The sequence below is a fragment of the Bidens hawaiensis genome, unplaced genomic scaffold (assembly GCF_021521415.1).
Source record: "Bidens hawaiensis isolate Kalapana, Puna unplaced genomic scaffold, B.hawaiensis_p1.1 tig00031918_1, whole genome shotgun sequence".
NCBI lineage: Eukaryota > Viridiplantae > Streptophyta > Magnoliopsida > Asterales > Asteraceae > Bidens > Bidens hawaiensis.
This window is the reverse complement of record NW_027505229.1, coordinates 42,721-67,964: the sequence shown is the minus strand read 5'-3', so window position 1 is coordinate 67,964 and position 25,244 is coordinate 42,721. Positions and strand designations below refer to the sequence as shown.

Below are 25,244 nucleotides of genomic sequence, written 5' to 3'. Positions count from 1 at the left end.
GGGTCACTTAACCCATTTCTCCAACAACCTTTGTGAATAAACCCTTGTATTATTATTATTATCTAAGTCTTACAACCTCTCTCTACCTCCCTAACCCTCTCCCTAACTTTCGGCTCCCACATCACACCACAAGATCCGAGATTTCGATCTAGCTAGTTGTTTCCGCCAACTAGTTGTGAGGTTGATCCAAGAACGACTAGTACTTAGTTTGTTGTGTTGTTTGATCCGGTCACGGGACCTACACCTAATTAGTTTACATAAAGACCCCTTAATTTATAATAATAACACGTATGATCACACTTTCTACAAATGCCACAAAGACCTCTATATTCCAGTGTAAACTTTCAACATTTGAAACATTCAACCATTAAAGTTATGAACACTTTAGTGAAATAAAAGTTAACAATATATTTACAATCCACAAGAACAAAGTAATTTAAGTTAACAATATGATTTTTAATTTTTATTAAGTGTATTTTACCAAGTTACAACTAAGTAAGACAAGGTCAAGTTCGATGGGTTTTTCTATTATTAACAAATATATCTACCAAATACAATTATTTATTTGTAATCTTATGGGACGTGATTAAACAATGTATTTTTCTTTATTAACTATCACTAGCCAAGTCAAAAAGTACTTGTATTTTCATATATGTATAACTTATGGGAGCAAGATATCTACCCAGTCTTGCATATTTTTCAATAACGTAGTTGGCTATTAATTATATTCAATACATAATTTCAAACTAACACGCTTTATATCTCTTAGGGGAAGGTTCATGTACATTTTAATCTTAACATGAGAACGTAGGAAATAATACCAAATTATAAAAAAATGAGAACGTAAGAAACAATACCTATCTACATAAACAATCATTTATAATAACAAAGAAAAGAACCTAAAAATTACAATAAAAGAATCAAAATCAAGAACAAAATAATAACAGCAAATACCAACAAATATTTATAAAAGCAAAAGAAAACATCAAATAATAACAACAAAATATAAATCAGGAAATACTTATAACGTCTCATAATCTAAAATTAGCAAATACGAACAAAAAATAACAACAAACACCTATAAAAATAAAGCTAATAATAACAACAAATTGGTTCTCACCGTTTTCATGTTAAGAGTAAAATGTATTTGATCCTGTTTCATATCTTCTTATGTATTAGTTATAGCTTGTGGAAAAGTTTGGACGAAAACGTAAGATGGGGGACTCAGTACTTATAAATTTTTCTTAAACGGGAGCGGGCATAAAATTTTCGATCGCAAACAGACAAATATACACTACATAATACATATTTCCGTAACAAAATTGTGTAAAGTTACACTATTGAACATGAAAACGGGGTGGATGGATGGGTGTGGTGGGGTGTTGACCCTGGCCTTATGAAGCTACACCCTTGCTTATCTGATATACCCATAAATAATTAAAAACACTGATATGCATGCATATTGAATAACTCAAATCTTTCACGAGTTCTAGAATTATGAACCAAGTCTCAAAACATTATGAACCAAGTCTCCAAAATTGTTTGGTGCAACCAAAACACATACTTTTCTTTGACCATTTCCATTAACAGCCATCTTTAACCTTTGCATTCCTTTAAATACAACATAACACCAAAATTAAGTCCATAACAACATAATACAACACAACAAATTTGCACTTACAAAAACCTTTTTGGCTCCCCATTTACAAACAAGATGAACAAAATAAGCTGCTTTACTCTTTTGGTTTCTTTCATTTTTGGTATTGTAGCCGCACATTCAGACTCAGGTTTGTCATCAAGTTATTATGATCGAGTGTGCCCTGAAGCCCTCCCGACCATCAGACGTGTGTTGGAGGATGCATTGGCACAAGAACGTCGCATGGGTGCTTCTCTATTGCGTCTTCATTTTCATGATTGTTTTGTTAATGTGAGTAATTTATTCCTACTTATCATGTATTTGAGATTGAATATTAGTTACTCATGTAGCATCAACATATAAATCGTGTTTAATGTTCATGTATTCAGAATACTTGGTATTTAAAGTAATCGTATACGTTTACTAGTTTACTAAACTGAAACATCACTAACTTTCATTATACTTTTTCACGATTTTGAAACAAAAGTATTGGTTTCGTTTTTGAGTTATTTTTCTATATCATGAAGGGATGTGATGCTTCCATTCTTTTGGACCAAACCTCAACAATAGATACTGAGAAAAATGCAGCCCCTAACGCAAATTCAGCTAGAGGCTTCGAGGTTATCGATAAAATCAAGTCTGAGGTTGACAAGGTTTGCGGTCGCCCTGTGGTATCTTGTGCCGATATCTTAACTGTTGCAGCTCGTGATTCTGTAGTCGTGGTAAGTAGAACAAGCTACTCAACACCTATAACTTAAATCTGTTAAACATGGGTACACCAACGTGGTATCCACGTGTTCATCCCCTAACATTTGAAATAGAAATTAAGATTTCACAAGCATGGGAATACATATTTTGACACTAAATCTTAAATTTGTATATGGAGTGCAGCTTGGTGGCCCATCATGGAAAGTCAAGCTCGGAAGAAGAGACTCAACCACCGCTAGTCAGGCTTTAGCTAATATTAGCATCCCGTCACCATTCATGGACTTACCTGCCCTAATAAAAAACTTTGAGGACCAAGGGCTCGATGAGGAGGACTTAGTTGTGCTTTCGGGTGCACACACCCTAGGGTTTGCTCAGTGTTTTACCTTTAGATCTCGTATTTACAACGAAACCAACATAGATCCAGCTTTCGCAAGCCATCTTCGGACCATTTGCCCACAAGTAGGGGGTGACTCAACGCTCGCGCCACTTGACCCAACACCAAGCTCATTTGACGTAAAATACTACACTGATTTGGTGAGTAAAAAAGGGCTTTTGAGCTCTGATCAAGCACTATTTCATGGTGGCGAAACTGCTGAGCTTGTTTTGAAATACAGTGGGAATCATGAAGAGTTTTGGGAAGATTTTGCAGAGTCTATGATTAAAATGGGCGATATAAAGCCACTGACAGGGAATAGAGGTGAAATTCGAAGGGATTGTAGGAAAGTTAATGTGAATTATTAAGGGTCATTGAGATGGTTGAATTCTTTTATGATGATATAATTTTACAATTCTTTCTTGAAAAGTGTAATGCTTTAAGTCTTTTATATTTCAAATTAAATTCGTTTGTAATGTGCTTGTGTTAAGTATACATTATTCAGAAATAAGATTTGCTCTTTATATATCATGTAATATAAGATTACTCCTGTTATGTCAATGAAAAGACTTTAGCAAAAACTCTGGCTTTATATCTTTTAATCGAGCCGTCTGGGTGTCGGTTAATCCTGAAAATTATGTGGCATCCAGCGATGAAAGTTTCCATATTGTCTTGCATCAGAAAGAGGAAATAACTCCTTAAGATTGAAGTCATACACACTGTAATTAATTTGGAGGTTTGTATATCAGATCTAGGTGAAGTTAGCATTTAAAGTTATATGTATTATACTAAATGTGTTTTGAAGACTAGTTTAGTGTACTTCTGTTTGTTGCTAGTTGTAAGTATCCTAATTGTTTGTAGAAATGTTTAGTCCTTATGTGGTTTGAGCAACACCTACTCTAGTTATATTAATTACTCGTAATACCACCAAACCTGCAAAACTATAGGATTCGAACCCTTAACCCATAGGTATTATTTTAGCCTTTAGAGGCTCCATTTTCTTAATCTCAAGTTTAATTTATCAGGGAATTATGTGAAAATTAACAACAAACGACTAAATGCTACATTCTATAGGAATTAAACCCTTACATCCTATTCCACAACCATCTTACCATGTACGTACCCCTCCGAACAACTAATCACATTAACAAACAACTAATACAAATATATTACTTAAAACGTTTATTAAGTTGAAACAATATTTAAAAAAAAGCGACCAGAAAACAAACAACTAATCACATAACCATAAACAAATCAAACAACTAATATATCTAATCTAAACAATACGTTAATACAAAATACCGGCACTTACATGACTTGAGAGTTGAGATCAACAAGAACACGTACAACCTTATAATCTGATGAGCTACTCATCAAATCCCCTAGCGTCGAAAAACAATATTAATTCGAAAATCGAATAATTAACCCAATGATCTTATTCAACGGGTTATGTGTTTATTAACCAAGTCTCCTGCACTTTTTACTAGTTTAGTGTAAGTATACTGATTAATAAATATTATCTTCTGTCATTGACCATTTCTAAGAACCAACCACCTTTAACACGTTTGTATTTTCTTATAAATCAAACATAATAGAACACAAAGAATCTGTACTAAAACACACTTTTAGTTATCAGTTTTGAAGAAGATGAACATCATAAGTTTCTTGTCTCTTCTTGTCTCGCTCATTATTTTTATTGTCTCCGCATCTTCATCTTCAGACTCGGGTTTGTCATCAAGTTATTATGATCAAATTTGCCCTGAAGCTCTGCTAACCATCAAACTTGTGGTTGAAGATGCAGTGGCACAAGAACAGCGCATGGGTGCTTCTCTATTACGTTTACATTTTCATGATTGTTTTGTTAACGTAAGCAACTTACTCTTATCGAATTTATATTTGATACTCCACATTTGTTATTCATATGATTACGGTCTATATATATGGCTCAAACTTATAAATTAAGTCTAGAAAACATTTGGAACAAGTCACCTAATTAGTTAACAAGTGTTCTAACCTCATAAAAAGGAAAGCACCTTTGCATGACGGATCGAGTAACATTTTTCTTGATGTTCTTCTATTCATAACTCAAAACTTTATTAAAATTGTTTATTACTTGATTAAACATGTAATTTCCACTATATGGTATAAACTAGTCGAGCCCATTTGATTTCAGTTCGACTCAATTTGTTTAACTTAAGAGACTGAACTCATCCTATGCGTAGTTTAGAAAAATTTAAGCTCGACTCACCTTTAAGTCTGTTGTGCCACGAACTACTGGTTTCATCTCCACTTGGCCATGAAGATCATTCAACATGTTATTTGTTATTTATTAAGTAACTTTTTATGTTATTTAAATATGTTTATAAAACACACACACACACGCACATATATAAACATAACATAATATAAGTTTCTCATAAATACATTTTTATTACGGATCGGGTTTGCCATTCAAAAAGGGGTTGCGACGCAACTTGTTGCTCGTTTACTTGCCTCTCTATTTTAATTGAATTTACATTCAATATTAATGATAAAGGATTACAGATAATTAATTATGTAAAATATATTTTATATATTAAATAGAAATTACGAATAGTATGATTTATAGGCTCGCAATCTAGTGTAGCTTAATATGTGAAACTCAGGCTTGTTTAATTACTCGGACTCGGTTCAAGATTTTATGAAGCAAATCTAAAGTAGCTTGGCTCGCTAACACTTCTGTTCTGGTTTCCACGTAATAATTGTATTTTAGTATCATATATTTCCCTGATTCGGTATTAAACTTGACTATTTACGCTTGCTAAAATTGAGATATTACAAACTTTCATATACTTTCTACTGTTTGGCAGGTAATCTGAAAGTTTTATGTTACATATTTGGATTTAATATTACCATTTAAAAAATTCTTTATTGTGATTTATATTATATTTCTAACGGATCTAAGGCATATAACTACAATGACAAGTGAAGTATTGCTTTAATTTGTTTTTTAAACTATATATCATATAGGGATGTGATGCTTCCGTTCTTTTGGATCAAACATCAACGATAGATAGTGAGAAAAATGCGGCATCCAACTTGAATTCTGCTAGAGGATTTGAGGTTATTGATGTTGGGTCAATTGTTGTTTGGCTCAAGTGTAAGGCCCAACACAATAATAGGTTTATTATATTTGGTAATGTCTTGGCTAACAAGTTAGGGTTAGTCTATATAAACCGAGTTATGGTTAGACATTAGAATAAGGTGAGTTTGGTGTAACCGAGTTAGGGTTCATCAAGAGTCAAACCGAGTTAGGGTTTGAGGTATTGTAATCGGTTTTTAGAGTGATATTTTCTGATTAATATAAAAGAGAGTTATTCGTTTAGTTTGTGTGTTGATTATCGATTCGGGACTTGAATTGACAAAATCAAGATTGAGGTCAACAAAGTTTGTGGCCGCCCCATTGTGTCTTGTGCCGACATCTTAGCTATTGCAGATCGTGATTCTGTTGTTGCGGTAAGTAAAACATGTCAATGAAAATCTTGAGAAGCAATCAAGTAATATCCATTTGTTCCATCTCAAGATGTGAACTCTCTATATTATGTTGCAATAATATAGAATGCATGAGGCCTTAAGAGAGTATAATTGTAAAAACTGTGAGCAGGTTGTCATGTAAAACTCAATTATAACATACTGATGTTATTGATGGTATTCATGTGCTCCTCATTCAACTTCTTTCGTAATGTTAATTATGTGGGGTCGTCGGGTTTTAAGCTAGTGGATAATGTTCAACTCGAACATGACCCATATTTTTATTTATATTATAAACATCTAACATAACTCACACACATGACTTAAATATATGTAACCCGAACACAACTTTTTCCCAAAATTAATATTTTAATCTATAAATGGAATAACATGTAATAATCAAGTTTTAAAGGTACTAATCGAGTTGGTTGTTGTAAGAAATTGGGTTACACGAGTTAATGGGTCGATATTTTTATTAAAAAGGTTGGTGAGTCGGCTATTTGAACTAAATAGGTTAAACATGTGAAGTGGACACGACATGTTTGATTAAATATGTCAATCTAATCACAACCTATCTTTTAAACTACTAAATACATTTACCCAAAGCTTGATTATATTTGTTTGGTGTTCGTGTCATGTTTCCGGCCTTGCGTATCCCACCCTAACTTTAAAGTTGTGAGTGGTGACTAATTTAACTTTTTTTTATGGATATATGGTGTGTAGCTTGGTGGCCCGTGGTGGAAAGTCAAGCTCGGAAGAAGAGACTCAACCACAGCTAGTCGGACGATAGCTAACAATAAGATGATGACGCCATTCATGGATTTACCCGCCATGATAAAAAATTTTGAGGACCAAGGGCTCAATGAGAAAGACTTAGTTGTGCTTTCAGGTGCACACACACTAGGGTTTGCTCAGTGTCGAACCTTTAGGTCTCGTATTTACAATGAGACCAACATTGATCCAGCCTTTGCGAGCCACGTTCAAGCCATTTGCCCACAAGTTGGGGGTGACACCATGCTTGCACCACTTGACCCGACACCAGGCTCGTTTGATGTGAAATACTTTTTCGATATAGTGAGTAAAAAAGGGCTTTTGAGTACTGATCAAGCACTATTTAATGGTAAAGATACTTCTGAACTTGTTTTGAAATATAGTAGAAACAAGAAAGAGTTCTCAAAGGATTTTGCGAAGTCGATGATTAAAATGGGTGATATGAAGCCATTAACAAGGAATAAAGGTGAAATTCGACAAGACTGTAGAAAAGTTAATTTGAAGTAATAAGGGTCGATCAAGTGTTATGTCGTATATATTATAAATTAAAAATTGTTTGTAATGTGTTTGTTATTATGTATACAAGTTATTAAGAAAAAAGATTTAAATCACTAAAATTATTATTGTCGGGGTAACATCCCAAATAGAGAACCACACCCTAATGTAAGGCCAATATTCTATATTAGTTTTAGGATTGTGTATGTCTTTATATGTGCTTAGAGTCGGTGTAATACGTACCTCAGTACGTTTATTTTGTATCATGCTATGTAAACTTGGAGAAATGGGGGACCCTATATAAAGGGTCACTTAACCCATTTCTCCAACAACCTTTGTGAATAAACCCTTGTATTATTATTATTATCTAAGTCTTACAACCTCTCTCTACCTCCCTAACCCTCTCCCTAACTTTCGGCTCCCACATCACACCACAAGATCCGAGATTTCGGTCTAGCTAGTTGTTTCCGCCAACTAGTTGTGAGGTTGATCCAAGAACGACTAGTACTTAGTTTGTTGTGTTGTTTGATCCGGTCACGGGACCTACACCTAATTAGTTTACATAAAGACCCCTTAATTTATAATAATAACACGTATGATCACACTTTCTACAAATGCCACAAAGACCTCTATATTCCAGTGTAAACTTTCAACATTTGAAACATTCAACCATTAAAGTTATGAACACTTTAGTGAAATAAAAGTTAACAATATATTTACAATCCACAAGAACAAAGTAATTTAAGTTAACAATATGATTTTTAATTTTTATTAAGTGTATTTTACCAAGTTACAACTAAGTAAGACAAGGTCAAGTTCGATGGGTTTTTCTATTATTAACAAATATATCTACCAAATACAATTATTTATTTGTAATCTTATGGGACGTGATTAAACAATGTATTTTTCTTTATTAACTATCACTAGCCAAGTCAAAAAGTACTTGTATTTTCATATATGTATAACTTATGGGAGCAAGATATCTACCCAGTCTTGCATATTTTTCAATAACGTAGTTGGCTATTAATTATATTCAATACATAATTTCAAACTAACACGCTTTATATCTCTTAGGGGAAGGTTCATGTACATTTTAATCTTAACATGAGAACGTAGGAAATAATACCAAATTATAAAAAAATGAGAACGTAAGAAACAATACCTATCTACATAAACAATCATTTATAATAACAAAGAAAAGAACCTAAAAATTACAATAAAAGAATCAAAATCAAGAACAAAATAATAACAGCAAATACCAACAAATATTTATAAAAGCAAAAGAAAACATCAAATAATAACAACAAAATATAAATCAGGAAATACTTATAACGTCTCATAATCTAAAATTAGCAAATACGAACAAAAAATAACAACAAACACCTATAAAAATAAAGCTAATAATAACAACAAATTGGTTCTCACCGTTTTCATGTTAAGAGTAAAATGTATTTGATCCTGTTTCATATCTTCTTATGTATTAGTTATAGCTTGTGGAAAAGTTTGGACGAAAACGTAAGATGGGGGACTCAGTACTTATAAATTTTTCTTAAACGGGAGCGGGCATAAAATTTTCGATCGCAAACAGACAAATATACACTACATAATACAAATTTCCGTAACAAAATTGTGTAAAGTTACACTATTGAACATGAAAACGGGGTGGATGGATGGGTGTGGTGGGGTGTTGACCCTGGCCTTATGAAGCTACACCCTTGCTTATATGATATACCCATAAATAATTAAAAACACTGATATGCATGCATATTGAATAACTCAAATCTTTCACGAGTTCTAGAATTATGAACCAAGTCTCAAAACATTATGAACCAAGTCTCCAAAATTGTTTGGTGCAACCAAAACACATACTTTTCTTTGACCATTTCCATTAACAGCCATCTTTAACCTTTGCATTCCTTTAAATACAACATAACACCAAAATTAAGTCCATAACAACATAATACAACACAACAAATTTGCACTTACAAAAACCTTTTTGGCTCCCCATTTACAAACAAGATGAACAAAATAAGCTGCTTTACTCTTTTGGTTTCTTTCATTTTTGGTATTGTAGCCGCACATTCAGACTCTGGTTTGTCATCAAGTTATTATGATCGAGTGTGCCCTGAAGCCCTCCCGACCATCAGACGTGTGTTGGAGGATGCATTGGCACAAGAACGTCGCATGGGTGCTTCTCTATTGCGTCTTCATTTTCATGATTGTTTTGTTAATGTGAGTAATTTATTCCTACTTATCATGTATTTGAGATTGAATATTAGTTACTCATGTAGCATCAACATATAAATCGTGTTTAATGTTCATGTATTCAGAATACTTGGTATTTAAAGTAATCGTATACGTTTACTAGTTTACTAAACTGAAACATCACTAACTTTCATTATACTTTTTCACGATTTTGAAACAAAAGTATTGGTTTCGTTTTTGAGTTATTTTTCTATATCATGAAGGGATGTGATGCTTCCATTCTTTTGGACCAAACCTCAACAATAGATACTGAGAAAAATGCAGCCCCTAACGCAAATTCAGCTAGAGGCTTCGAGGTTATCGATAAAATCAAGTCTGAGGTTGACAAGGTTTGCGGTCGCCCTGTGGTATCTTGTGCCGATATCTTAACTGTTGCAGCTCGTGATTCTGTAGTCGTGGTAAGTAGAACAAGCTACTCAACACCTATAACTTAAATCTGTTAAACATGGGTACACCAACGTGGTATCCACGTGTTCATCCCCTAACATTTGAAATAGAAATTAAGATTTCACAAGCATGGGAATACATATTTTGACACTAAATCTTAAATTTGTATATGGAGTGCAGCTTGGTGGCCCATCATGGAAAGTCAAGCTCGGAAGAAGAGACTCAACCACCGCTAGTCAGGCTTTAGCTAATATTAGCATCCCGTCACCATTCATGGACTTACCTGCCCTAATAAAAAACTTTGAGGACCAAGGGCTCGATGAGGAGGACTTAGTTGTGCTTTCGGGTGCACACACCCTAGGGTTTGCTCAGTGTTTTACCTTTAGATCTCGTATTTACAACGAAACCAACATAGATCCAGCTTTCGCAAGCCATCTTCGGACCATTTGCCCACAAGTAGGGGGTGACTCAACGCTCGCGCCACTTGACCCAACACCAAGCTCATTTGACGTAAAATACTACACTGATTTGGTGAGTAAAAAAGGGCTTTTGAGCTCTGATCAAGCACTATTTCATGGTGGCGAAACTGCTGAGCTTGTTTTGAAATACAGTGGGAATCATGAAGAGTTTTGGGAAGATTTTGCAGAGTCTATGATTAAAATGGGCGATATAAAGCCACTGACAGGGAATAGAGGTGAAATTCGAAGGGATTGTAGGAAAGTTAATGTGAATTATTAAGGGTCATTGAGATGGTTGAATTCTTTTATGATGATATAATTTTACAATTCTTTCTTGAAAAGTGTAATGCTTTAAGTCTTTTATATTTCAAATTAAATTCGTTTGTAATGTGCTTGTGTTAAGTATACATTATTCAGAAATAAGATTTGCTCTTTATATATCATGTAATATAAGATTACTCCTGTTATGTCAATGAAAAGACTTTAGCAAAAACTCTGGCTTTATATCTTTTAATCGAGCCGTCTGGGTGTCGGTTAATCCTGAAAATTATGTGGCATCCAGCGATGAAAGTTTCCATATTGTCTTGCATCAGAAAGAGGAAATAACTCCTTAAGATTGAAGTCATACACACTGTAATTAATTTGGAGGTTTGTATATCAGATCTAGGTGAAGTTAGCATTTAAAGTTATATGTATTATACTAAATGTGTTTTGAAGACTAGTTTAGTGTACTTCTGTTTGTTGCTAGTTGTAAGTATCCTAATTGTTTGTAGAAATGTTTAGTCCTTATGTGGTTTGAGCAACACCTACTCTAGTTATATTAATTACTCGTAATACCACCAAACCTGCAAAACTATAGGATTCGAACCCTTAACCCATAGGTATTATTTTAGCCTTTAGAGGCTCCATTTTCTTAATCTCAAGTTTAATTTATCAGGGAATTATGTGAAAATTAACAACAAACGACTAAATGCTACATTCTATAGGAATTAAACCCTTACATCCTATTCCACAACCATCTTACCATGTACGTACCCCTCCGAACAACTAATCACATTAACAAACAACTAATACAAATATATTACTTAAAACGTTTATTAAGTTGAAACAATATTTAAAAAAAAGCGACCAGAAAACAAACAACTAATCACATAACCATAAACAAATCAAACAACTAATATATCTAATCTAAACAATACGTTAATACAAAATACCGGCACTTACATGACTTGAGAGTTGAGATCAACAAGAACACGTACAACCTTATAATCTGATGAGCTACTCATCAAATCCCCTAGCGTCGAAAAACAATATTAATTCGAAAATCGAATAATTAACCCAATGATCTTATTCAACGGGTTATGTGTTTATTAACCAAGTCTCCTGCACTTTTTACTAGTTTAGTGTAAGTATACTGATTAATAAATATTATCTTCTGTCATTGACCATTTCTAAGAACCAACCACCTTTAACACGTTTGTATTTTCTTATAAATCAAACATAATAGAACACAAAGAATCTGTACTAAAACACACTTTTAGTTATCAGTTTTGAAGAAGATGAACATCATAAGTTTCTTGTCTCTTCTTGTCTCGCTCATTATTTTTATTGTCTCCGCATCTTCATCTTCAGACTCGGGTTTGTCATCAAGTTATTATGATCAAATTTGCCCTGAAGCTCTGCTAACCATCAAACTTGTGGTTGAAGATGCAGTGGCACAAGAACAGCGCATGGGTGCTTCTCTATTACGTTTACATTTTCATGATTGTTTTGTTAACGTAAGCAACTTACTCTTATCGAATTTATATTTGATACTCCACATTTGTTATTCATATGATTACGGTCTATATATATGGCTCAAACTTATAAATTAAGTCTAGAAAACATTTGGAACAAGTCACCTAATTAGTTAACAAGTGTTCTAACCTCATAAAAAGGAAAGCACCTTTGCATGACGGATCGAGTAACATTTTTCTTGATGTTCTTCTATTCATAACTCAAAACTTTATTAAAATTGTTTATTACTTGATTAAACATGTAATTTCCACTATATGGTATAAACTAGTCGAGCCCATTTGATTTCAGTTCGACTCAATTTGTTTAACTTAAGAGACTGAACTCATCCTATGCGTAGTTTAGAAAAATTTAAGCTCGACTCACCTTTAAGTCTGTTGTGCCACGAACTACTGGTTTCATCTCCACTTGGCCATGAAGATCATTCAACATGTTATTTGTTATTTATTAAGTAACTTTTTATGTTATTTAAATATGTTTATAAAACACACACACACACGCACATATATAAACATAACATAATATAAGTTTCTCATAAATACATTTTTATTACGGATCGGGTTTGCCATTCAAAAAGGGGTTGCGACGCAACTTGTTGCTCGTTTACTTGCCTCTCTATTTTAATTGAATTTACATTCAATATTAATGATAAAGGATTACAGATAATTAATTATGTAAAATATATTTTATATATTAAATAGAAATTACGAATAGTATGATTTATAGGCTCGCAATCTAGTGTAGCTTAATATGTGAAACTCAGGCTTGTTTAATTACTCGGACTCGGTTCAAGATTTTATGAAGCAAATCTAAAGTAGCTTGGCTCGCTAACACTTCTGTTCTGGTTTCCACGTAATAATTGTATTTTAGTATCATATATTTCCCTGATTCGGTATTAAACTTGACTATTTACGCTTGCTAAAATTGAGATATTACAAACTTTCATATACTTTCTACTGTTTGGCAGGTAATCTGAAAGTTTTATGTTACATATTTGGATTTAATATTACCATTTAAAAAATTCTTTATTGTGATTTATATTATATTTCTAACGGATTTAAGGCATATAACTACAATGAAAAGTGAAGTATTGCTTTAATTTGTTTTTTAAACTATATATCATATAGGGATGTGATGCTTCCGTTCTTTTGGATCAAACATCAACGATAGATAGTGAGAAAAATGCGGCATCCAACTTGAATTCTGCTAGAGGATTTGAGGTTATTGATGTTGGGTCAATTGTTGTTTGGCTCAAGTGTAAGGCCCAACACAATAATAGGTTTATTATATTTGGTAATGTCTTGGCTAACAAGTTAGGGTTAGTCTATATAAACCGAGTTATGGTTAGACATTAGAATAAGGTGAGTTTGGTGTAACCGAGTTAGGGTTCATCAAGAGTCAAATCGAGTTAGGGTTTGAGGTATTGTAATCGGTTTTTAGAGTGATATTTTCTGATTAATATAAAAGAGAGTTATTCGTTTAGTTTGTGTGTTGATTATCGATTCGGGACTTGAATTGACAAAATCAAGATTGAGGTCAACAAAGTTTGTGGCCGCCCCATTGTGTCTTGTGCCGACATCTTAGCTATTGCAGATCGTGATTCTGTTGTTGCGGTAAGTAAAACATGTCAATGAAAATCTTGAGAAGCAATCAAGTAATATCCATTTGTTCCATCTCAAGATGTGAACTCTCTATATTATGTTGCAATAATATAGAATGCATGAGGCCTTAAGAGAGTATAATTGTAAAAACTGTGAGCAGGTTGTCATGTAAAACTCAATTATAACATACTGATGTTATTGATGGTATTCATGTGCTCCTCATTCAACTTCTTTCGTAATGTTAATTATGTGGGGTCGTCGGGTTTTAAGCTAGTGGATAATGTTCAACTCGAACATGACCCATATTTTTATTTATATTATAAACATCTAACATAACTCACACACATGACTTAAATATATGTAACCCGAACACAACTTTTTCCCAAAATTAATATTTTAATCTATAAATGGAATAACATGTAATAATCAAGTTTTAAAGGTACTAATCGAGTTGGTTGTTGTAAGAAATTGGGTTACACGAGTTAATGGGTCGATATTTTTATTAAAAAGGTTGGTGAGTCGGCTATTTGAACTAAATAGGTTAAACATGTGAAGTGGACACGACATGTTTGATTAAATATGTCAATCTAATCACAACCTATCTTTTAAACTACTAAATACATTTACCCAAAGCTTGATTATATTTGTTTGGTGTTCGTGTCATGTTTCCGGCCTTGCGTATCCCACCCTAACTTTAAAGTTGTGAGTGGTGACTAATTTAACTTTTTTTTATGGATATATGGTGTGTAGCTTGGTGGCCCGTGGTGGAAAGTCAAGCTCGGAAGAAGAGACTCAACCACAGCTAGTCGGACGATAGCTAACAATAAGATGATGACGCCATTCATGGATTTACCCGCCATGATAAAAAATTTTGAGGACCAAGGGCTCAATGAGAAAGACTTAGTTGTGCTTTCAAGTGTCGAACCTTTAGGTCTCGTATTTACAATGAGACCAACATTGATCCAGCCTTTGCGAGCCACGTTCAAGCCATTTGCCCACAAGTTGGGGGTGACACCATGCTTGCACCACTTGACCCGACACCAGGCTCGTTTGATGTGAAATACTTTTTCGATATAGTGAGTAAAAAAGGGCTTTTGAGTACTGATCAAGCACTATTTAATGGTAAAGATACTTCTGAACTTGTTTTGAAATATAGTAGAAACAAGAAAGAGTTCTCAAAGGATTTTGCGAAGTCGATGATTAAAATGGGTGATATGAAGCCATTAACAAGGAATAAAGGTGAAATTCGACAAGACTGTAGAAAAGTTAATTTGAAGTATTAAGGGTCGATCAAGTGTTATGTCGTATATATTATAAATTAAAAATTGTTTGTAATGTGTTTGTTATTATGTATACAAGTTATTAAGAAAAAAGATTTAAATCACTAAAATTATTATTGTCGGGGTAACATCCCAAATAGAGAACCACACCCTAATGTAGGGCCAATATTCTATATTAGTTTTAGGATTGTGTATGTCTTTATATTTGCTTAGAGTCGGTGTAATACGTACCTCAGTACGTTTATTTTGTATCATGCTATGTAAACTTGGAGAAATGGGGGACCCTATATAAAGGGTCACTTAACCCATTTCTCCAACAACCTTTGTGAATAAACCCTTGTATTATTTTTATTATCTAAGTCTTACAACCTCTCTCTACCTCCCTAATCCTCTCCCTAACTTTCGGCTCCCACATCACACCACAAGATCCGAGATTTCGGTCTAGCTAGTTGTTTCCGCCAACTAGTTGTGAGGTTGATCCAAGAACGACTAGTACTTAGTTTGTTGTGTTGTTTGATCCGGTCACGGGACCTACACCTAATTAGTTTACATAAAGACCCCTTAATTTATAATAATAACACGTATGATCACACTTTCTACAAATGCCACAAAGACCTCTATATTCCAGTGTAAACTTTCAACATTTGAAACATTCAACCATTAAAGTTATGAACACTTTAGTGAAATAAAAGTTAACAATATATTTACAATCCACAAGAACAAAGTAATTTAAGTTAACAATATGATTTTTAATTTTTATTAAGTGTATTTTACCAAGTTACAACTAAGTAAGACAAGGTCAAGTTCGATGGGTTTTTCTATTATTAACAAATATATCTACCAAATACAATTATTTATTTGTAATCTTATGGGACGTGATTAAACAATGTATTTTTCTTTATTAACTATCACTAGCCAAGTCAAAAAGTACTTGTATTTTCATATATGTATAACTTATGGGAGCAAGATATCTACCCAGTCTTGCATATTTTTCAATAACGTAGTTGGCTATTAATTATATTCAATACATAATTTCAAACTAACACGCTTTATATCTCTTAGGGGAAGGTTCATGTACATTTTAATCTTAACATGAGAACGTAGGAAATAATACCAAATTATAAAAAAATGAGAACGTAAGAAACAATACCTATCTACATAAACAATCATTTATAATAACAAAGAAAAGAACCTAAAAATTACAATAAAAGAATCAAAATCAAGAACAAAATAATAACAGCAAATACCAACAAATATTTATAAAAGCAAAAGAAAACATCAAATAATAACAACAAAATATAAATCAGGAAATACTTATAACGTCTCATAATCTAAAATTAGCAAATACGAACAAAAAATAACAACAAACACCTATAAAAATAAAGCTAATAATAACAACAAATTGGTTCTCACCGTTTTCATGTTAAGAGTAAAATGTATTTGATCCTGTTTCATATCTTCTTATGTATTAGTTATAGCTTGTGGAAAAGTTTGGACGAAAACGTAAGATGGGGGACTCAGTACTTATAAATTTTTCTTAAACGGGAGCGGGCATAAAATTTTCGATCGCAAACAGACAAATATACACTACATAATACAAATTTCCGTAACAAAATTGTGTAAAGTTACACTATTGAACATGAAAACGGGGTGGATGGATGGGTGTGGTGGGGTGTTGACCCTGGCCTTATGAAGCTACACCCTTGCTTATATGATATACCCATAAATAATTAAAAACACTGATATGCATGCATATTGAATAACTCAAATCTTTCACGAGTTCTAGAATTATGAACGAAGTCTCAAAACATTATGAACCAAGTCTCCAAAATTGTTTGGTGCAACCAAAACACATACTTTTCTTTGACCATTTCCATTAACAGCCATCTTTAACCTTTGCATTCCTTTAAATACAACATAACACCAAAATTAAGTCCATAACAACATAATACAACACAACAAATTTGCACTTACAAAAACCTTTTTGGCTCCCCATTTACAAACAAGATGAACAAAATAAGCTGCTTTACTCTTTTGGTTTCTTTCATTTTTGGTATTGTAGCCGCACATTCAGACTCAGGTTTGTCATCAAGTTATTATGATCGAGTGTGCCCTGAAGCCCTCCCGACCATCAGACGTGTGTTGGAGGATGCATTGGCACAAGAACGTCGCATGGGTGCTTCTCTATTGCGTCTTCATTTTCATGATTGTTTTGTTAATGTGAGTAATTTATTCCTACTTATCATGTATTTGAGATTGAATATTAGTTACTCATGTAGCATCAACATATAAATCGTGTTTAATGTTCATGTATTCAGAATACTTGGTATTTAAAGTAATCGTATACGTTTACTAGTTTACTAAACTGAAACATCACTAACTTTCATTATACTTTTTCACGATTTTGAAACAAAAGTATTGGTTTCGTTTTTGAGTTATTTTTCTATATCATGAAGGGATGTGATGCTTCCATTCTTTTGGACCAAACCTCAACAATAGATACTGAGAAAAATGCAGCCCCTAACGCAAATTCAGCTAGAGGCTTCGAGGTTATCGATAAAATCAAGTCTGAGGTTGACAAGGTTTGCGGTCGCCCTGTGGTATCTTGTGCCGATATCTTAACTGTTGCAGCTCGTGATTCTGTAGTCGTGGTAAGTAGAACAAGCTACTCAACACCTATAACTTAAATCTGTTAAACATGGGTACACCAACGTGGTATCCACGTGTTCATCCCCTAACATTTGAAATAGAAATTAAGATTTCACAAGCATGGGAATACATATTTTGACACTAAATCTTAAATTTGTATATGGAGTGCAGCTTGGTGGCCCATCATGGAAAGTCAAGCTCGGAAGAAGAGACTCAACCACCGCTAGTCAGGCTTTAGCTAATATTAGCATCCCGTCACCATTCATGGACTTACCTGCCCTAATAAAAAACTTTGAGGACCAAGGGCTCGATGAGGAGGACTTAGTTGTGCTTTCGGGTGCACACACCCTAGGGTTTGCTCAGTGTTTTACCTTTAGATCTCGTATTTACAACGAAACCAACATAGATCCAGCTTTCGCAAGCCATCTTCGGACCATTTGCCCACAAGTAGGGGGTGACTCAACGCTCGCGCCACTTGACCCAACACCAAGCTCATTTGACGTAAAATACTACACTGATTTGGTGAGTAAAAAAGGGCTTTTGAGCTCTGATCAAGCACTATTTCATGGTGGCGAAACTGCTGAGCTTGTTTTGAAATACAGTGGGAATCATGAAGAGTTTTGGGAAGATTTTGCAGAGTCTATGATTAAAATGGGCGATATAAAGCCACTGACAGGGAATAGAGGTGAAATTCGAAGGGATTGTAGGAAAGTTAATGTGAATTATTAAGGGTCATTGAGATGGTTGAATTCTTTTATGATGATATAATTTTACAATTCTTTCTTGAAAAGTGTAATGCTTTAAGTCTTTTATATTTCAAATTAAATTCGTTTGTAATGTGCTTGTGTTAAGTATACATTATTCAGAAATAAGATTTGCTCTTTATATATCATGTAATATAAGATTACTCCTGTTATGTCATTGAAAAGACTTTAGCAAAAACTCTGGCTTTATATCTTTTAATCGAGCCGTCTGGGTGTCGGTTAATCCTGAAAATTATGTGGCATCCAGCGATGAAAGTTTCCATATTGTCTTGCATCAGAAAGAGGAAATAACTCCTTAAGATTGAAGTCATACACACTGTAATTAATTTGGAGGTTTGTATATCAGATCTAGGTGAAGTTAGCATTTAAAGTTATATGTATTATACTAAATGTGTTTTGAAGACTAGTTTAGTGTACTTCTGTTTGTTGCTAGTTGTAAGTATCCTAATTGTTTGTAGAAATGTTTAGTCCTTATGTGGTTTGAGCAACACCTACTCTAGTTATATTAATTACTCGTAATACCACCAAACCTGCAAAACTATAGGATTCGAACCCTTAACCCATAGGTATTATTTTAGCCTTTACAAGCGCTGATGTTGTGTTGGCGTGTTGCTAGGGGAGAAATCTTAATGCGGTTCAAGTTGTGATGAATTACTTACTGCTCAAAGAACCACATTTCCAACAACTAAACCAATATTACTTATATAGCGATTATTTATCATATACTCTCGTCTCTCTACTATACTCACGCGCCCTCATGGTGTTATTCTCTTTTTCTCATATTAGAGACAACATGATCATACAATCATGCATACATTGGGTCAGATGTTTTGTTGTAGCAAGCTAGCTTCTTGCTATTGACTTCAATGATAATTTCTGTGTTTTTCAAAGAAAAAAGTAGCACTAGAGTCTAGACAGTAAATAACAATGTGCTTTAGTAAGTCTTAAGGTGTAGGTAACTACGTACTACTTATGTGAGAAGTCTAAGGCGCATGACCAGGGCCGGCTAGGAGGAGGGGCAAGGAGGGAGCTGCCAGGGCCCGCTTTACTAATTTTTTTTAAACGGCGACTTTCTTGTATTTATGCTACCCCACTTCATAAACTTGGAGATCTCCGTTGCCCCACTGGCTAGACTATGTTGTTTTAACCGGGCTCACGCTGGCTTCAAAGTTTGGCCGGCTAGCGACTGCCACTTAACAGTCGTTGACTTTATGTCATAACACACAGTGGGACGTAAACCTAGGTGGACTCTGGATTTGAATTGACAACGTTGCAACTTCTTCGTAACCAAACATTGTATTTATGTGATATTATAAAATAAACGAAAGTCTACTTTAGCGCGTATTGAAATATTTACCAAGTTTAAGTACGGAAACTTCTTTTGGGTGATCAATCAATGTCCTTTTGTCTATTATTAACCAAGTCAGACACACCAACTAATTTTATATCCTATAACTTATAATAACTTAATTAATGGATTGTAACACCCACCAGATTTTAAGTATTCTTAATTAGACTAGGTAATCAGTCAGATTTTTATTAGTTTACATTAATAATCATTATTTCTATAATCGGCAACGGTGGCTAAAAGTACAATGGGGATCACGAAAACAACCTATTAAAACATACACATTCTAAGCGGGGGCTAACACCTTAACATGCGTATTGATTGATTTGGTTGGATGTATTATGTTCGGTGCGCTAGCTAATATTTAACCTACTTAGTTAGCGACCTTGTTTGGGGCTAAGTGACTGGTTGGTTTTGCATGTCTATTTTAGTAAAGGTTAATTCTGTTTCCATAAAGTTTTTAACAAATGCTATCGTGTACAATCCTTATTTTCGCATTATAATTTTGATAATTAGTTGAGTATAACAATTCAAAAGATCAAGAAGGCAAGAAGTAACAACTATGTGAATTATTGCAATTTACAAGTGGTTAACTTGGATTATTATGTTGTTTTTTTCTTAGCAAACTGATCTATAGGCATTGTGGTCTTGCCACTTGACGACCATGAATTTTATTTACAAGTTTTGAAAATGTCAACGAAGTTTCTTTTAAATTTTTTAGTATTTATAAAAATATTGATTTACCTTTAACAAAGACAACTTAAAATGGTGATCTAAACCAAGTCTCCTACATTGTTTATATACAAGACTGCAAGTGCAATGATGGTAATATATATAAATAATTGTCTTTGACCATTTCTAAGACTAGCCACCTTTGATTATTAACAATATTTGGGTTCCTTATAAATACAACACAAAACCTCAACAACATTAAACAACACAAAGAATTTATACTAAAAAGAATACTGTTGGTCCATTGGTTATGGAGAAGATGAACATCATAAGCTTCTTGTCTCTTTTCGGTTCTCTTATTTTTTCTATTGCCACGGCATATCCAGGCTCGGGTTTGTCATCAAGTTATTATAATCGTTTGTGTCCGGAAGCTCTACCGACCATCAAACGTGTGGTGGAGGAGGCAGTGGCACAAGAACGTCGCATGGGTGGTTCTCTATTACGTCTTCATTTTCATGATTGTTTTGTTAACGTAAGTAACTTACCAATGTCATACTTAAGGTAAGTATTGGTTTTGTTTCTTGACTAAGTTTTTATATTACGCAGGGGTGTGATGCTTCCATTCTTTTGGATCAAACGTCAACAATAGATAGTGAGAAAAGCGCAGCCCCAAATGCAAATTCTGCTAGAGGATTCGAGGTTATTGACAAAATCAAGTATGAGGTCGACAAAGTTTGTGGTCGTCCAGTGGTGTCTTGTGCAGATATCTTAACTGTTGCCGCTCGTGATTCTGTTGTTGCGGTAAGTACATAGTGTAGACTTATGAGCTATTCTTGTTATACACGTTCTCATCATTTAACTTCCTTCGTAATGTTGAAAATATAAATTAATAAGAACTTGTATATAATGAATATTTTGACACTAGAATTTCGTTTGTGATCGAATTTAACTTTTGATTTGTTTGGCGTGTAGCTTGGCGGCCCATGGTGGAAGGTAAAGCTTGGAAGAAGAGACTCAACCACAGCTAGTCGGACCGCAGCTAACAATGACCTCCCGGCACCATTCATGGATTTAGCCGCATTACTTAAAAACTTTAAGAAACAAGGGCTCGATGAAAATGACTTAGTTGTGCTTTCGGGTGCACACACCCTAGGGTCTGCCCAATGTTTTACATTTAGAGATCGTATTCACAACGAAACCAACATTCATCCCGCTTTTGCACGCCACCTTCGAACCATTTGTCCACAAGTTGGGGCCAACTCAAGGCTTGCACCACTTGACCCCACACCAAACTCGTTTGACGCCAAGTACTTCACGAATTTGGTGAGTAAGAAGGGGCTTTTGAGCTCTGATCAAGCGTTATTAAGTGGTGGCGTAACTGATGAGCTTGTGTCAAAATACAGTCGGAAACAAAAAGAGTTCTACAAGGAGTTTGCAAGGTCTATGATTAAAATGGGTGATATAAAGCCATTAACAGGGAATAGAGGTCAAATTCGCAACAACTGTAGGAAAGTTAATTTGAAATATTAAGAGTTCATTTAATTTTATATTATGTTACTTTTTCTTAAATTGCGGTCGCGGTATTGATTTGTTGATAATTGTAATGTTCTATTCTTTTATATTTCAAATTAAAATTGTTTGTAATTTGTTTGTTAATGAATTAATAAGATTTGTTTCTTTAAATCCAGATTAAGATTGCCTATGCACGTTAAATTATGATTGTTATTGGTGTTGTCATCGTCGTTGCTGTTAACTTAGAATGCCATTTCAAATACTACTTAATTTCTATCCTAATAGTTGATGTTACACTAAGGATAATGATACACAAACAATAAGTATGCCTCCACAAGCTTAATGCGAAAGAGTGTGCAAAAGGATAATCAGTTGGTTGTCCTAAATGCGAGTGCCAAATGCCCAAAGAATGTGCGAAATGTACGTACTTAGTAGCAGAAAACGAGTGAATTAAGCAATGCAGTTTTAATCAGGAAGCATGTCTTAGAGGGCTAGGGTGTAAAGTCTGAATAGACAAACCATAACATGAGAATAATTGAATAATAGTTAGAAGATTCTTGGTTAAAGCAGTAATATGAGGCCAACCTTATCGATAACGTCCTACCATGATTCTGATTCATTCGGAAAGCGATTAATATTTGAACATGTTACACCACCGTGATTCTGATTCATGCGAGAGCCTTTATGGCCATGAACCTGTCCACGATTTCGATTTGTTTCATCATATTGATGGACATATATATCTTAAATAGCATGAAGATATTCATGTGTTTTTTCTTGGAAATAAGGTAACGTTATAGAAGAAGTTCCTTTTGTGGGTTCCATCATATGAATCACTACATGTTTGATTTCTCTTAAAATCATTATTCACTTTCAATTTAAAACACAAATTGTTATATAAGGCCCAGTTTATTAGAACCAAAAGTCTTTTCCAGATATTTACCAAGTTAAAAGTTTAGGTATGTGTATGACTAGTTCTTTAAGTTTTTTTTCCAATATTAACAAAATGCATCAACCAGATACATTTATTAAATTTAAATCATGTGGGTGATGGGTGATCAAACAATGTCTTTTAGCCAAGTCAAAATCTACTTTTACTTTTATATCTTATTATGTATAACTTGTGGGATTAAGATATCTACCAAGTCTTACATAGCTTCATAACATAGCTGGCTTTTTATTATACAAAATACATATTCAATGTAACTCGTTTTTAATATATATCTAATCTATAACTTATGGAACATGCATATTGAATAACTCAAATCTTTTACAGTTCTAGAATTATGAACCAAGTCTCCAACATTGTTTGGTGCAATTCATACTAAACATCTATATTTTTTTGACCATTTATGAAACCAGCCATCTTTAGCATTTGCATTCCTTATAAATACAACATAACGTACACCATAACAACATAATACAATTAACAAAAAGAATTTGTGCTAAAAGAACCTTTTTGGCTGCCAATTATGAAGAAGATAATGAACAACATAAGTTGCTTAACTCTTTTTGTTTCTTTCATTATTGCTATTGTGGCTGCACATTCGGACTCGGGTTTGTCATCAAGTTATTATGATCGAGTGTGCCCTGAAGCTCTCCCAACCATCAAACGTGTGGTGGAAGATGCATTGGCACAAGAACGTCGCATGGGAGCTTCTCTGTTACGTCTTCATTTCCATGATTGTTTTGTTAACGTAAGTGATTTATTCCTACCCTTTCATAATTGAGATTCCAGATTTGTTATTCATGTAACATCAACATATGAATTTTGTTTAATATTCATGTTTTAAGAAAAATTGGTACTATGGTATTTAAATTAACTATGTGGTTAGTACTAAACTTTTTTATATCATGAAGGGATGTGATGCTTCCATTCTTTTGGATCAAACGTCAGCAATAGATAGTGAGAAAAATGCAGCTCCGAACGCAAATTCAGCTAGAGGATTCGAGGTTATTGACAAAATCAAGTATGAGGTTGACAAGGTTTGTGGTCGCCCCGTGGTGTCTTGTGCTGATATTTTAACAGTTGCTGCTCGTGACTCTGTAGTTACGGTAAGTATAAACAAGTTCCTCAGCACCTATAATTTAAATGAATTCTACTTGGGTATTGTGGTATTCATATGTTCATCACTTACATTTGAAAATAAAAAAATGATGATGTATATTTTGACACTAAATCTCAATTTTGTATATTGAGTGCAGCTTGGTGGCCCATCATGGAAAGTCAAGCTCGGAAGAAGAGACTCAACCACCGCTAGTCAGGCAGCAGCTAACGCTAGCATCCCATCACCGCTCATGAACTTACGCGCCTTAATAAAAAACTTTGAGGACCAAGGGCTCGATGAGGAGGACTTAGTTGTGCTTTCGGGTGCACACACCCTAGGGTTTGCTCAGTGTTTTACCTTTAGATCTCGCATTTACAACGATACCAACATAGATCCAGCTTTCGCAAGCCATCTTCGGACCATTTGCCCACAAGTCGGGGGCGACTCAACTCTCGCACCACTTGACCCGACACCAGGCTCATTTGACGTAAAATACTTCACTGATTTGGTGAATAAGAAAGGGCTTTTGAGCTCTGATCAAGCACTATTTCATGGTGGAGAAACTGCTGAGCTTGTTTTGAAATACAGTGGGGACCATGAAGAGTTCTGGGAAGATTTTGCAGAGTCTATGATTAAAATGGGTGATATAAAGCCGTTGACGGGGAATAGAGGTGAAATTCGAAGAGATTGTAGAAAAGTTAATTTGAAATATTAAGAGTCATGCATTGAGCCGGTTAAATTCTTTTATGATAATTAATTATACGTTTTTGTTTTATAATATTATGGTCGTGATGTTGATTAATTTCTCGAAAATTGTAATGGTCTAGTCTTTTATATTTCAAATTAAAATTGCTTGTACACGTTATTTTTAAATAAGAATATTTGTTTACATAATTATACACCTTGTATAATATTATGCTTGTGATTTTGTTTGTTTTGAAACAAAAGAAAAAAGGAATATTTGTTGTTTATA

The 25,244-nt window shown here is 34.0% G+C and overlaps 6 protein-coding genes and 1 pseudogene across 7 annotated transcripts; all 7 read left to right on the top strand.

The window, feature by feature from the left end:
* Positions 1 to 1,382: 1,382 nt before the first annotated feature.
* LOC143611664 (peroxidase P7-like) lies at positions 1,383 to 3,085 on the top strand. Its single transcript, XM_077085840.1, has 3 exons — positions 1,383 to 1,927; positions 2,164 to 2,358; positions 2,528 to 3,085. Exons 1-3 carry the CDS (start codon positions 1,715 to 1,717, stop codon positions 3,083 to 3,085), a joined length of 966 nt encoding a protein of 321 aa, XP_076941955.1. The 5' UTR covers positions 1,383 to 1,714.
* A 1,253-nt stretch (positions 3,086 to 4,338) lies between these two features.
* LOC143611675 (cationic peroxidase 1-like) lies at positions 4,339 to 7,505 on the top strand. The gene is made up of 4 exons (XM_077085852.1): positions 4,339 to 4,583; positions 5,727 to 5,829; positions 6,121 to 6,212; positions 6,951 to 7,505. The coding sequence occupies exons 1-4, from the start codon at positions 4,365 to 4,367 to the stop codon at positions 7,503 to 7,505; spliced, it is 969 nt and encodes a 322-aa protein (XP_076941967.1). The 5' UTR covers positions 4,339 to 4,364.
* Positions 7,506 to 9,180: 1,675 nt separating this feature from the next.
* Positions 9,181 to 10,883, top strand: LOC143611668 (peroxidase P7-like). The gene is made up of 3 exons (XM_077085845.1): positions 9,181 to 9,725; positions 9,962 to 10,156; positions 10,326 to 10,883. The coding sequence occupies exons 1-3, from the start codon at positions 9,513 to 9,515 to the stop codon at positions 10,881 to 10,883; spliced, it is 966 nt and encodes a 321-aa protein (XP_076941960.1). The 5' UTR covers positions 9,181 to 9,512.
* Positions 10,884 to 12,136: 1,253 nt separating this feature from the next.
* Positions 12,137 to 15,334, top strand: LOC143611661 (cationic peroxidase 1-like; annotated as a pseudogene). Its single transcript, XR_013149805.1, has 4 exons — positions 12,137 to 12,381; positions 13,525 to 13,627; positions 13,919 to 14,010; positions 14,749 to 15,334. The product of XR_013149805.1 is annotated as a cationic peroxidase 1-like (transcript).
* A 1,892-nt stretch (positions 15,335 to 17,226) lies between these two features.
* On the top strand, positions 17,227 to 18,656 carry LOC143611663 (peroxidase P7-like). Its single transcript, XM_077085839.1, has 3 exons — positions 17,227 to 17,498; positions 17,735 to 17,929; positions 18,099 to 18,656. The coding sequence occupies exons 1-3, from the start codon at positions 17,286 to 17,288 to the stop codon at positions 18,654 to 18,656; spliced, it is 966 nt and encodes a 321-aa protein (XP_076941954.1). The 5' UTR covers positions 17,227 to 17,285.
* Positions 18,657 to 20,992: 2,336 nt separating this feature from the next.
* Positions 20,993 to 22,268, top strand: LOC143611686 (cationic peroxidase 1-like). Its single transcript, XM_077085861.1, has 3 exons — positions 20,993 to 21,243; positions 21,318 to 21,512; positions 21,684 to 22,268. The coding sequence occupies exons 1-3, from the start codon at positions 21,022 to 21,024 to the stop codon at positions 22,239 to 22,241; spliced, it is 975 nt and encodes a 324-aa protein (XP_076941976.1). The 5' UTR covers positions 20,993 to 21,021; the 3' UTR covers positions 22,242 to 22,268.
* A 1,096-nt stretch (positions 22,269 to 23,364) lies between these two features.
* On the top strand, positions 23,365 to 25,033 carry LOC143611685 (peroxidase P7-like). Its single transcript, XM_077085860.1, has 3 exons — positions 23,365 to 23,920; positions 24,084 to 24,278; positions 24,429 to 25,033. Exons 1-3 carry the CDS (start codon positions 23,696 to 23,698, stop codon positions 24,984 to 24,986), a joined length of 978 nt encoding a protein of 325 aa, XP_076941975.1. The 5' UTR covers positions 23,365 to 23,695; the 3' UTR covers positions 24,987 to 25,033.
* Positions 25,034 to 25,244: the final 211 nt, after the last annotated feature.

Bases quoted from the DNA above. Each gene is read 5' to 3' on its own strand.
- LOC143611664 (XM_077085840.1), top strand. From the start codon at position 1,715: ATGAACAAAATAAGCTGCTTTACTCTTTTGGTTTCTTTCATTTTTGGT. The intron at 1,928-2,163 runs GTGAGTAATTTA...TATATCATGAAG, and splicing joins TTCATGATTGTTTTGTTAAT to GGATGTGATGCTTCCATTCT. The intron at 2,359-2,527 runs GTAAGTAGAACA...TATGGAGTGCAG, and splicing joins CTCGTGATTCTGTAGTCGTG to CTTGGTGGCCCATCATGGAA.
- LOC143611675 (XM_077085852.1), top strand. From the start codon at position 4,365: ATGAACATCATAAGTTTCTTGTCTCTTCTTGTCTCGCTCATTATTTTT. The intron at 4,584-5,726 runs GTAAGCAACTTA...TATATCATATAG, and splicing joins TTCATGATTGTTTTGTTAAC to GGATGTGATGCTTCCGTTCT. The intron at 6,213-6,950 runs GTAAGTAAAACA...TATGGTGTGTAG, and splicing joins ATCGTGATTCTGTTGTTGCG to CTTGGTGGCCCGTGGTGGAA.
- LOC143611668 (XM_077085845.1), top strand. From the start codon at position 9,513: ATGAACAAAATAAGCTGCTTTACTCTTTTGGTTTCTTTCATTTTTGGT. The intron at 9,726-9,961 runs GTGAGTAATTTA...TATATCATGAAG, and splicing joins TTCATGATTGTTTTGTTAAT to GGATGTGATGCTTCCATTCT. The intron at 10,157-10,325 runs GTAAGTAGAACA...TATGGAGTGCAG, and splicing joins CTCGTGATTCTGTAGTCGTG to CTTGGTGGCCCATCATGGAA.
- LOC143611663 (XM_077085839.1), top strand. From the start codon at position 17,286: ATGAACAAAATAAGCTGCTTTACTCTTTTGGTTTCTTTCATTTTTGGT. The intron at 17,499-17,734 runs GTGAGTAATTTA...TATATCATGAAG, and splicing joins TTCATGATTGTTTTGTTAAT to GGATGTGATGCTTCCATTCT. The intron at 17,930-18,098 runs GTAAGTAGAACA...TATGGAGTGCAG, and splicing joins CTCGTGATTCTGTAGTCGTG to CTTGGTGGCCCATCATGGAA.
- LOC143611686 (XM_077085861.1), top strand. From the start codon at position 21,022: ATGGAGAAGATGAACATCATAAGCTTCTTGTCTCTTTTCGGTTCTCTT. The intron at 21,244-21,317 runs GTAAGTAACTTA...TATATTACGCAG, and splicing joins TTCATGATTGTTTTGTTAAC to GGGTGTGATGCTTCCATTCT. The intron at 21,513-21,683 runs GTAAGTACATAG...TTTGGCGTGTAG, and splicing joins CTCGTGATTCTGTTGTTGCG to CTTGGCGGCCCATGGTGGAA.
- LOC143611685 (XM_077085860.1), top strand. From the start codon at position 23,696: ATGAAGAAGATAATGAACAACATAAGTTGCTTAACTCTTTTTGTTTCT. The intron at 23,921-24,083 runs GTAAGTGATTTA...TATATCATGAAG, and splicing joins TCCATGATTGTTTTGTTAAC to GGATGTGATGCTTCCATTCT. The intron at 24,279-24,428 runs GTAAGTATAAAC...TATTGAGTGCAG, and splicing joins CTCGTGACTCTGTAGTTACG to CTTGGTGGCCCATCATGGAA.